This window comes from Phoca vitulina, unplaced genomic scaffold (genome assembly GCF_004348235.1).
Source record: "Phoca vitulina isolate PV1807 unplaced genomic scaffold, GSC_HSeal_1.0 scaffold7, whole genome shotgun sequence".
NCBI classification, from domain to species: domain Eukaryota; kingdom Metazoa; phylum Chordata; class Mammalia; order Carnivora; family Phocidae; genus Phoca; species Phoca vitulina.
The window spans coordinates 24,306,425-24,318,746 of NW_022589710.1; the positions used below are offsets into that span (position 1 = coordinate 24,306,425).

The 12,322-nt window shown below is 37.7% G+C and overlaps 1 protein-coding gene across 1 annotated transcript in view; it reads right to left on the bottom strand.

Annotated features, from left to right (window-relative positions):
- L2HGDH (L-2-hydroxyglutarate dehydrogenase) overlaps positions 1–12,322 on the bottom strand; it is a 43,348-nt gene that overhangs the window by 25,726 nt on the left and 5,300 nt on the right. Inside the window, exon 4 of the mRNA XM_032405049.1 lies at positions 6,338–6,469. Coding sequence (XP_032260940.1) covers positions 6,338–6,469 — 132 coding nt within the window. The remainder of the gene's footprint in view (positions 1–6,337; positions 6,470–12,322) is intronic.

The window sequence follows — 12,322 nt, forward strand, 5'->3', positions numbered from 1 at the left end:
ATAAATAGTATTTGGGGTACAATAACCTTGGAAACTAACAGGATAATACCAAGAGCTTAGTCACAAAAACTTCTCACCTCACATAAAACTACATGGCAAATAAAAGAGGGATAAAAACAGGCTATAAAAGTGCTTCGTATCAATAGTTTTTTGGAATCCCAGGATCTTCCTTATTCATCTTATTTTTCCTATTACCCAGCACAATGCCTGACACACAGAAGGCACTCAAACTTCTCCTGAATGAATGCACTTCTGAGGGCTGTCTTTAAACACACTAGATCTCTCTCCACTCTAGGCCTTCCCTTAAAGGTCTCCCTTCTTTCCTTCTCCTTCTAGTCTTGGTTTTGTTCCTCCTCATGAGATGCTGGTGTGCCCCACTATACGTATAGGTTGGGGGAAGGTGGAGTGAGTCACTGTGGCTAAGCAATTCAACGCCCGGGGCCCAGGATGGGGCTGGTAGACAGGCGGGCTGTAAGCCAGGAGGCTGGGCATGCACTGAACAGGTGAGCAGGTCAGAGCTTGAAATCTGAGGCTACTGCAGGTCAGGTGGCTGGAAAAGAACTAGGCAAGCAGGACACAAGAGGCTGGGAGTTGGAAGTCAGTCAGGAGGAGAGAGGAACAGATGAACGTGTGGTTGACCAACAGTGTTAAAGAAAAGGCAAAAAGTTCATGAAAGCTAATGTCAGAGTGCACAGTCAGGATCTGCCCAGAGAGAGAACTGTCGAGAGCTATCCTCCAAAGACAAAGTTTATGAAAATTTCCAAGATGCTTCCCTTGGGGCTATTTAATCTGCTCCTTAAAGACATCTGGTCCAAAAAGCCCTTTAGAGCTGCCCTGATAAACTTTTTCTTTCTGGAGAGGCTTGAGAAAACAGAAACGAACACATACTATAGAAATTTTGCCCCTACTCCTGGTAATAGCAGTAGGGTTAAGACCAGGAAGGGTTCACTCAGAGACCTTTATGAAATAACCAGACATTTTCCACTACACATTGCTACCACTAAATACATCTAGGCATAGATAATTATAATGTGGCATTACATAAAGTGTCAGATAATGCTAATGTGGCATTATATAAAGTAGGTCAGCTCTGCAAAGGCCTCAGAGAAAAGCAGGTTGTATTTCCTTTATAAGTTACACTCCTTACTCATCTTTCAAGTGAAGGTTCACCTCAAGAAGGCTTTCCTAAACGCCTAGACTAAGCTAAAAGCTTTCCCTTACATTGATACAATGTATCAGCTCTATCAAAGATATATACAAGACAGTTTATCAACTCTATCAAAATACTTTTCAAGCAGAAGTTACATCTTCTGTTACACTATACCTTTCTTTAGGCTGATCACCATATCTTACTCATCTTCATATCTGTAGTACCTAACACAGTGTTTGGCACATAGTAAAGAAGAAAATGTTGGCTGAACTGAACAGAAAAAATACCAGTTCTGAATCAGATCTGGGGGCAGGGACTCTTAGGAGCTGTGTGACCTTGGGAAAGTAACTGAATCGCTTTCCTCATTTATAAGACACAAAAAATACAGGTAGACATATAATTTGACTATCTGTGTACACATAGCTCATCTACTCATTCTGAGACCTGTGAAGATCACATGGTGAGGTACACAGAACACTATCCAGACTCAACCTTATGCTGTGTGAAAAGCTGCTTTGTTTTTTTTTTTAACAGTCAAGCATGATATAAAGCATGGGCTCCTCTTTCCATTTCTTCCTCTCTCTAAATCCCCTCACAAAGTTTCACCACAGACCATGATTGTTGTTCCAGCTGGCTCTGGCCTCTAATTCAAGGCTCCCCTCTTTCCCATGTCCAGTTCAATTCCATCCTATGTACCAGAAACTTGATTAACTCTCCTAAATTGGCACATTTTACATGCCATTCTTCTGCTCAAATCCTTCAGTGGCTCCCTACTATTTAGACCAGGGGTTGGCAATCTTTTCCGTAAAGAGCCAGCCACTAAATATTTTTCTTTACATGGGACCTATGATCTCTGCTGCAACTACTCAGTTTGGCTGTTTGGTACAAAAGCAGCCATAGACAATACAAAAAATACATGTATTCCTACAAATATTTTTGGACACTGAAATTTCAATTTCATATAATTTTCATGTGTCACAAAATATGATTCTTTTAATTTTCTTCAACCATTTAAAAATATAAAAACTATTCTTAGTTCACAGGCCATAAAAAACAGGTGGCAGGCTGGATTTGGCCCAGAGACCGTATTGCCAACCCTGGCTTTGACCATGTAGCATTTGGCCAAAGCCTGAAAGAAACAGACAGCCAAAATAAGATATTCAATGAATGTGTCTTGTTTTAAAGAAAAAATCAGTCATTCATTCACCATCTCAGAGAGACAAGAAATACCTGGAGAAAGGAATAGGGAATAGAAGGTCTAGGTATCCCACAAGCAAAACACTGTGATTATTTTGAGACCCAAGGAAAGGAAAGGTGGGATATGCTGGAGCTGAAGATGCTATGACCTCTGGAGGAAGAACTCATTCAACATTATTTGGAATCTTAGGTATTATCAGCCTCTTAGTAACTTTATATTAATTAGGAAAACCTAGGGGCGCCTGGGTGGCTCAGTCGGTTAAGCGTCTGCCTTCAGCTCAGGTTATAATCCCAGGGTCCTGGGATCGAGCCCCCACATCAGGCTCCCTGCTCAGCGGGAGCCTGCTTCTCCTTCTCCTCCCCACTTATGCTCTCTCTAGCTATCTCTGTCACTATCTGCCTCTGTCTCTCAAATAAATAAAATCTTAAAAAAAAAAAAAAGAAAACATATTTTGGGGTGCCTGGGTGGTTCAGTCGCTTAAGCATCTGACTTTGGTTCAGGTCATGATCTCAGGTTCCTTGGATCAATCCCCGAATCGATCCCCATGTCGAGCCCTGCATCAGGCTCTATGCTTAGCAGGAAGTCTGCCTCTCACCCTCTCCCTCACCCTCTGCCCCTCCGCCCGCCTGTGCTCTTAAATAAACAAAAATCCTAAAAAAAAAGAGAAAAAGAAAAAGAAAATCATATATTTTGATCCAACTTTACTGTATAACTAAAGATAACTTCAGGGGGAAAAATCTATTTCTACTTTGTCTTTTTGGCAGAAAGGATTTGAAGCAGCTTCTAAAAACAAACAAGGAACACAACACAATATATACCAGCACTAAACATTGAGCCAGCTAAGTATATTAATTGGAAAAGAAAAAATAAAAGTTATTATTTGCAGACAACACAACTACATAGAAAATCCCCCCAAAATTATAGACAAACTATTAGAATCAATATGTGAATTTAACATCCAAGATGGATGAAAGGTCAAAAATCAATTATATTTCCATATATTTGCAACATACAAGGAGAAAATGAACTTTAAGTAACAATACTATTTATGAGAGTATCAAAAACCATCAAATACCTAGAAATGAATCTAAGAGATATGAAAGACCTCTACACTAAAAATTATAACACATTTTTGCAATGAATTAAAGAAGATACAGGGCGCCTGGGTGGCTCAGTTGGTTAGCGACTGCCTTCGGCTCAGGTCATGATCCTGGAGTCTTGGGATCGAGTCCCGCATCGGGCTCCCTGCTCGGCAGGGAGTCTGCTTCTCCCTCTGACCCTCCTCCCTCTCATGCTCTCTGTCTCTCATTCTCTCTCTCTCAAATAAATAAATAAAATCTTTAAAAAAAAAATAAAATAAAATAAAGAAGATACAGATAAATGGATGGATCTACTGTGTTCATGGATTGGAAGATGCAATATTGTGAAGATACAAATTGTCTCTAATGGACCTATAAATTTAATGCAAACTCAATCAAAATCACAAAAGGTTACCTTGTGGGGTTTAGCAAAATAATTCTAAAATATATACAGAAATACAAAGATCCCTAAGAACAGCCAAGATAATGCTGAAGAAGAACAAAGTTAAAGGAATTTCCTGACCAGATATTTAAACCTACTAAAAAGCTATGATAGGGGCGCCTGGGTGGCTCAGTCGTTAAGCATCTGCCTTCGGCTCAGGTCATGGTCCCAGGGTCCTGGGATCGAGCCCCGCATCGGGCTCCCTGCTCAGCGGGAAGCCTGCTTCTCCCTCTCCCACTCCCCCTGCTTGTGCTCTCTCTCTCACTGTCACTCTGTCAAATAAATAAATAAAATCTTAAAAAAAAAAAAAATTTAAAAATAAATAAATAAATAAATAGCTATGATAATTAAGACATTATGGTAGTGGTAAAAGAAGAGACAATGGAACAGAATAGAGTCCAGACATAGAATCCATACATACGGTCACCTGGTATCACAAAGGTAACAGTGCAGTGCAGTGGGGAAATAATGGTCTTTTTGATAAATGGTGCTGAGTCAACTGGGCATCCAGATTGGAAAAAAAATGTACCTTGACCTCTACCTTCATACAGTTATACGGCAATGAAACTACAACTATATGCAACATATGGATGAATTTCATAAATAATACCGAATAAAATAAGTTCAGACACAAAATGAGCACCTACTATATGATTCCACTTAAATACAATTCAAAAACATATGATGTAAGAAGTCAGGATAGTGATTACCCTTAAGGGAAAGGTAGTGATAGGAAGGGGCTTGAGGAGAAATATTGGGAGGCTGGTAACATTCTGCTGTTGATCCAGGTACTGGTCACACTTTATGAAAATTCATCAAGCTATACATTTATGATTCTTGTTGTATGTTAGATTCAATTAAAAAAAGTCCAAAAAATCAAGGCAGATAGAAGATGAGAGTGGAAAGATACAATGAAATGAAGAGGGAAATTAATACATAAAAATAAAAATATATGCTTAAGACCTAGATATCTGGTAGGAATGGGGCACAAGTGTGTCTCTGAGCTTCCTTGCAGCCACGGTAAACACAACAACACAACAATTAAATGATTCTGTGTTCATAAGATAAAAACAAGTCAACTGTGCTCAGAAAGAACATAATTATTCTGAGAACTGAGGTCTGAGAAAAATTTCTCCTGAAGGTTCTCAAAGACAGATGTTGTGTAGCACAGTGAACAACCTATCTTTTCAACCTCATCCTAACCTCATCCTCATCCAGTGTCAAAATGACCTTCTCCATAGGCTGATGCCATAAAACCAAAGAATAATTCAAAGGGAGTAATTTGGGGTCAAAGAGTAGGATGGGGAGAGAAAAACACTGCAATGCAGGTATGCCACTTGGGTGGTATAGATGTATAGGAATAAATGGTCTACATATCCTCCAGAATATCATTCATAAATAGTATTTTTATTTCCATTAAACCAAGCTTTTGATAAGCATTGCCTGGCGGTGAGTTCAAAGTCACATTCTCTAGGATAGGTACCTGGAGTCCAGCTATTGCATATTGTCAATAAAATGGGGGGAGGGGCACCTGGGTGGCTCAGTCAGTTAAGTGTCCAACTCTTGGTTTCAGCTCAGGTCATGATCTCAGGGTCGTGAGATGAAGCCCCACATCGGGCTCCATACTGGGCGTGGAACCTGCTTAAGATTCTCTCTCTCCCTCCCCCTCCTCCCCTACCTCTCTAAAAAAAAAAAAAAAAAAGAAAGAAAGAAGTTTAGACAGTCATTAAGCCATTATATTGTGGTGACTCTACATGATATTTTGCTTATATTGAATTTCTGAAACTGGTATGTTAGCACATACCTCTGCCTCTTCCCCCAAAAAATAATGGTGGTGAGGAACAGGAGATATAGCCATTCATTGGACTAGTTAGTGGAACTGGGGGTAGGACTGATAGCCTCTGAAAGACTATCAAAGAAAGTCAATATGCAGAGTAAGTATTAAATTATTATTCATGTCTCTTTCATAAATAAAAGATCTGTTCTCCCCATAGCATGTTCTAAGCAAGATATTCTACAACCTACCCTTTACACTCATGGATAACATAGCCACCCTCCTCAAAAATTTTCAGTGGCTCCTCATGCCTACTAACTTCAAAGTTATTAGCAGGGATATTAAGTCCTTTACACAAGCCTAATCCTGCCTTTCCAGTCTCATCTGTTATCTCTCCCTACACACCCTGGGAATCAACCACACCTCACCACTCAATGTTTTCCCAACGTGCCATATGGTCTCAGACCTCCTCTTGTCTTTGCTCATGTTCTTCAGATTTGGTATTTTCTCACAGGGAAAGAAGAAATCAGGTGTTCAGAGTTTGTGGCAATGCCCTCTTGTGGCTGTCACCTCACTGTCCCAGAAGAGGGATTCTTGCTTTCTGTAACTTCACCCTCAGCCTCTATGTTACAGGGCTGAGCCCTAAATGAAAATGTCCTTGTGAGCATGTATGTGGGGTTAGTGAATCATTTACCCTACAATATGGCTCCTTCTTCTTTATATCCTCCTGTTGGATTAGCCTCAGGCCCTGGACACCGTTCTGCAGGCCTCTCTCATATAGGGCTTGAAGTCTGGGAATTTCTTCTTGTTCAACGGCTACTATAAGCTTAAAACAAAAACAAAAACAAGATAAAGAATATGGAGAGTTAAACATATGATCAGCTATAAAAGATAAAGTCAATAAAAAAATAACAAATTATCACATGATTCAAATTTGTTTGATTTTTGTCTACTTCTCCCTTTCTTCATGACCTCAATTTCCTCCTCCATTGAAAAAAGTTGTCTTAAGAAAACTGCATTAAAACAAATTTTCCCCCAAAGTAAGATGTAGCCTCAATTTCCACTTCTGCCATCATAGTTGCTCCATGAATCTTGGCCACAGCAACTGTTATCATTACTCCCTCAATTCCAAAGGGGAGAGTAGCACAGGTGGCACAGTCTTTACAATTAAAAGAATAAAAAACAAAAAACAAACAAACAAAAAAACAGAACAGCCTTTTTATTTCTATAAGAGTATATAAAAAAAAAATATATCAAAAAGACAGTGGTATTCAGTATAATGGGATATCACTAACAGAAAACTATCCATTTTATTTCCTGGAATAAAGTATATTATAAACTATCTACTAATGCATTTTATTGCACAGGAAAAAAAAAACAGTAAATTAATCAACTTTACTCAGTATTCTTTTTCTATTTATTTCTGGGCAAACTATCTGTCTGAGGTAGTTTCTTAACAGCTACTGACAAAGAAAAGCACAGATGCATATTCACAGGTACATTAGAATTCACAGGCACATTAGAATTCACAAATTGCTATTTCATAGCAAGAAGTCACCAGAATTTCATGAGATAATACTTTTAATCAAGGTGTAAAGGTTATTTAAATCTGCAAATAATTAACCTTAAAAATAGAAGTGGAATCAAGGAACACTATCTAGAAAGTGAAAAGACAACCCAAGGAATGGGTGAAAATATTCACAAATCACATAGCTGATAATGTCTAATATCCAGAATATATAAAAGAACCCTTATAATTCAATATAAAAAGTGTAAATACAATTTTATATCCTGCTTTTTTCACTTAACACTATGTTGGGACCGTTATTCCACATTATTTTAAAAAGTCTTCATAGCATCTTTAATAGCAACAAGAAACTTTTATTCTTAAAAACTACATGGAGAAGACTTACAAGGAAATATTATGAATAACTGTATAGCAACAAATTAGATAATCTATATGAAATGGAAAAGCTCATAGAAAAACACAAACTTCTGAAACTGACTCAAGAAGAAAAAGAAAATCTGAATAGGCCTATAACAAGTAAAGAGATTGGATTAGTAACTTTAAAACTTCCCACTAAGAAAAGCTCAGGCTCAAGAGCTTTCTTTACACATGAATGCTGCCATTTGTTTAAAGAAAAATTAGCTACAATTCTGCATAAACTCTTTCAAAGAACAGAAGAAGAGGGAATACTTCTTACCTAAATCTATGAGGCCAGTATTAGCCTGATATCCAAACCAAACACAGATACAAAAGAAAATAAAACTGCAGACCAATATCCCATATGAATATTGATGCAAAAATCCTGAACACAATATTAGTAAACTAAGTATAGGAACATATAAAAAAGATGCAACCAAGTGGGATTTATTGTAGGAATTCAAGATCAATTTAACATCCAAAGGTCAATTATTATAATACACCATATTAATAGAATATAAAAACATGATTGCCTCAGTAGAAGCAAAAAAGGCATTTGAGAAAACCCAATACCCTTTTGTGATAAAAAAACATGTAACAAACTTGGGAGCGCCTGGATGGCTCAGTTGGTAGAACATGTGACTCTTGATCATGGGGTTGTGGGTTCAAGCCCCATGCTGGGTGTAGAGATTACTTAAAAATAAAAATCTTGGATGGGGTGGCTGGGTGATAGACACTGGGGAGGGTATGTGCTATGGTGAGCACTGTGAATTGTGTAAGACTGATGAATCACAGACCTGTACCTCTGAAACAAATCATACATTATATGTTAAAAAAAAAAAAAGAAGATAGTAGGAAGGGAGAAACGAAGGGGGGGAAATCAGAGGGGGAGACGTACCATGTGAGACTATGGACTCTGAGAAACAAACTGAGGGTTCTAGAGGGGAGGGGGTGGGGGGATGGGTTAGCCTGGTGATGGGTATTAAAGAGGGCACGTACTGCATGGAGCACTGGGTGTTATACGTAAACAAGGAATCATGGAACACTACATCAAAAAATTAAATAATTAATTTAAAAAAATAAAAAAATAAAAATCTTGGAATAAAAAAAACCTTAACAAACTAGCAATAGAAAGGAACTTCCTCAATCTGACAAAGGGCATCTATAAAAAACCTACAGCTAGCATCATACTTAATAGTGAAAAATTGAATGCTTTCTCCCTAAGATAAGCAACAATACAAGGATGTCCATTTTCACTACTTCTATTCAACACTGTATTTGTGGGGCGCCTGGGTGGCTCAGTCGTTAAGCGTCTGCCTTTGGCTCAGGTCATGATCCCAGGGTCCTGGGATCGAGCCCCGCGTCGAGCCCTGCATCGGGCTCCTGCTCAGCGGGAAGCCTGCTTCTCCCTCTCCCAATCCCCCTGCTTGTGTTTCCTCTCTCACTGTCTGTCAAATAAATAAATAAAATCTTTAAAAAAAACGAAAACAAAAACACTGTATTTGTGATTCTACCTGGGGAAATTACGCAAGAAAAAAATATATAAAAGGCATCCAAGGGGCGCCTGGGTGGTTCAGTCGTTAAGCATCTGCCTTCGGCTCAGGTCATGATCTCAGGGTCCTGGGTTTGAGCCCTGAATCGGGCTCCCTGTTCAACAGGAAGCCTGCTTCTCCCTCTCCCACTCCTCTAGCTTGTGTTCCCTCTCTCGCTGTGTCTCTCTCTGTCAAATAAATAAATAAAATCTTTAAAAGGCATCCAAACTGAAAAAGAAGTACAACTATTTACTTGCAGATGACATGATCCTGCATATAGAAAATCCTAAGGAATCCACACACACACACAAAAAACTATTATAATGAATTTAGCAAGGGTGCAAGAGAAAAGAATATATAAAAAATCAATCATATTCTATACATTATCAATGAATAATCCAAAATGAAATTAAGAAAAAAATTCCCCTCACAAAAGCATCAAAAAGAATAAAATACCAAGGAATAAGTTTAACAAAAAATTGCAAGACCTGTACACTGAAAAATATAAAACTGTCGAAAGAAATGAAAGAAGATCTAAAAAAATGGGAAGACATTCCCATGTTCATGGTTTGCAAGATTTAATATTTTTAAGATGGCAATACTCCCCAAATTGATCTATAGATTCAACATAATCTCTATCAAACTTCCACCTGTTTTTTTTTTTTTTTTGAGAAACTGACTAACCAACCCTAAAATTCATATGGAAATGCAAGGGACCCAGAATAGCCAAAATAATCCTGAAAAAAGGACAAAGTTGGAGGACTCACACTTCCTGGTTTCAAAATATAATAAACAGCCATAGTAATCAAGATACTATGGTATTGGCATGAGATAGACATACATCAATGGAATGCAATCAAGAATCCTAAACATACCCTCTTACATTTATGCTCAAATAACTTTTTTTAAAAGATTTATTTATTTATTTGAGAGAGAGAGAGAGCATGCAGGGAGGAGCAGAGGGAAAGGGAGACTCAACTAGAATCCTCACTGAGCACGGAGCCTGAGATCTCAACCTGAGATCACCTCCTGAACTGAAACCAAGAGTCGGACACCTAACCAACTGCACCACCCAGACACCCTCAACTAACTTTTGATAAAGGTGCCAAAACAATATAGAAAGAACAGTTTTTTCAATAAATGGTGTTGAGACAACTGCATAGCCACATGCAAAAGAATGAAGTTGAGCCCCTTCCTCACACTATATACCAAAATCAATTTAAAACTGATCATATACTGGAAGTATAGGTGCAGGGGGTGGGGTTGGGGGGCTCTGCTTCCGGTGGCAGGGTCTAGGGAAAAAACAGTAGACCAGTAGACCAGTGAAGGTGGAAAGTCCCTGAAATAGCCAAAGAAGCAGGCCAAGGAAATGAACTAGGAAGATAAGGCATTTAAGCAGAAATAAACAGAGAAGACACTCAAGGGGCTAAAAGTGAAAGCTATAGGAAAGGATCTTCCGGCCATAGTTGGAATTAAGAAATCTGGCAAAACATAAGCTGCTCCTTGTGCCTGAGGCAATGGTGATCCTTAATTCCGAAATTCCTGTTTACATATCTAGATTACCTGTCATATCTGTTGCCACCTACAGCTAGAATAAAGTGTCTTCTTGGACCCTGTTGTACATTTAGGAATACATTTTTGTAAAAAAAAAAAATGTATTGTACAGTGGCTCATCTTCTCTTTAGTTCTTCTCACTCAGCCATTTCTACCTTAGCTCTGAGTCAGAGCAAACCCAGCCTAGAATCCTGCCAAAGTCTACTCATCAATCTTTGATCTACCCCAATTCTGTACCACCTGGAATTAAAGCAACTCATTGGGGGGAGGGGGGAGGCTGTAATCATAGATCTAAATGTCAGAGCTAAGGTTATAATAAAACTCTTAGAAGAAAAAAATGTATGAGTAATTTTTCAGGTTAGGCAATGATTTCTGAGATACGACACTAAAACTATAAGCAACAAAAGAAAAAAAGATAACTGGACTTCATCAAAATTAAAAGCTTCTGTGCTTCAAAATATATCATCAAGAAAGTAAAAAAGAAAATTTATAGGAGAAAATATTTAGCATTATTTAAAATATTAGTATTACTATTTTATTTTATACATAAAAATATTTTAATGTTTTAGTAGTGTTTTAGTAAATATCATATAGCTGATAAGGGGCTATACCCAGAATATATAAAGAACACATACAACTCAAGAATAGAGACAAATAATCCAATTTTTAAATGGGCAAAAGAATTGAATAGACATTTTTCCAAAGACAAATGAGTAGTCAATAAGCTATGAAAAGATGCTCAACACCATTAATTACTAGGGAAATGCAAATCAAAACCACATTGACCTACCACTTCACATCCACTAGGATGGCTAAAATAAGAGACAGACAATAACAGGTGTTGACAAGGATGCAGAGATACTGGAATCCTCATTAGTTGCTGATACCAATTTAAAATAGTGCAGAACTTTGAAAAACAGTTTGGCAGCTCCTCAAAATGTTAAAACTGGAGTTAACAAATGACCCAGGAATTTCACTCCTAGGTATCTATCTGAGAGAAATGAAAACATAAGCCTACACAAAAACTTGCACATAAACATCCATAGCTGCATGATGCATAATAGTCAAACGTGGAAACAACCCAGATGTCTGTCAACTGATAAAGAGGTAAACAAAATGTGGTATTCCTACACAATGGACTATAAAAAGGAATAAAGTACTGATTCATGCCACAAGATGAATGAACCTTGAGAATATTATGCTAAGAAGCCAGTCACAAAAGACAACATATTATAGGATTCTATTTACAGGAAATGCCCGGAATAGGCAAATCCACAGAGAGAGAGAAAGTATATTAGCAGTTGTCAGAGCTGGGGAGAGGTAGAAATAGGAAGTGAGAGGTATTGGGAATAACTGTTAATAGGCAGAGGGTTTCTTTATTAGGTGATGAATATGTTCTAAAATTAGACAGTGGTGACAGTTGCACAATTTTATGAATATACTAAAAATTGAACTGAACACTTTAATAAAAGGATGAATTATATGGTATATAAATTATATGTCAATAAATCTGTTATTTTTTAAATTACAAGGAGTGAGTTGTACCACCTTTTCTAGTTATTTCCTAATATTAGATTTTGAAAATTACATAAAGAAAGAAAAGCAGTTTTTTTTTAAACTCAACATCAAACATCACTAAGAAAATGCTAGTTATAAGTAAGTCAAGGCC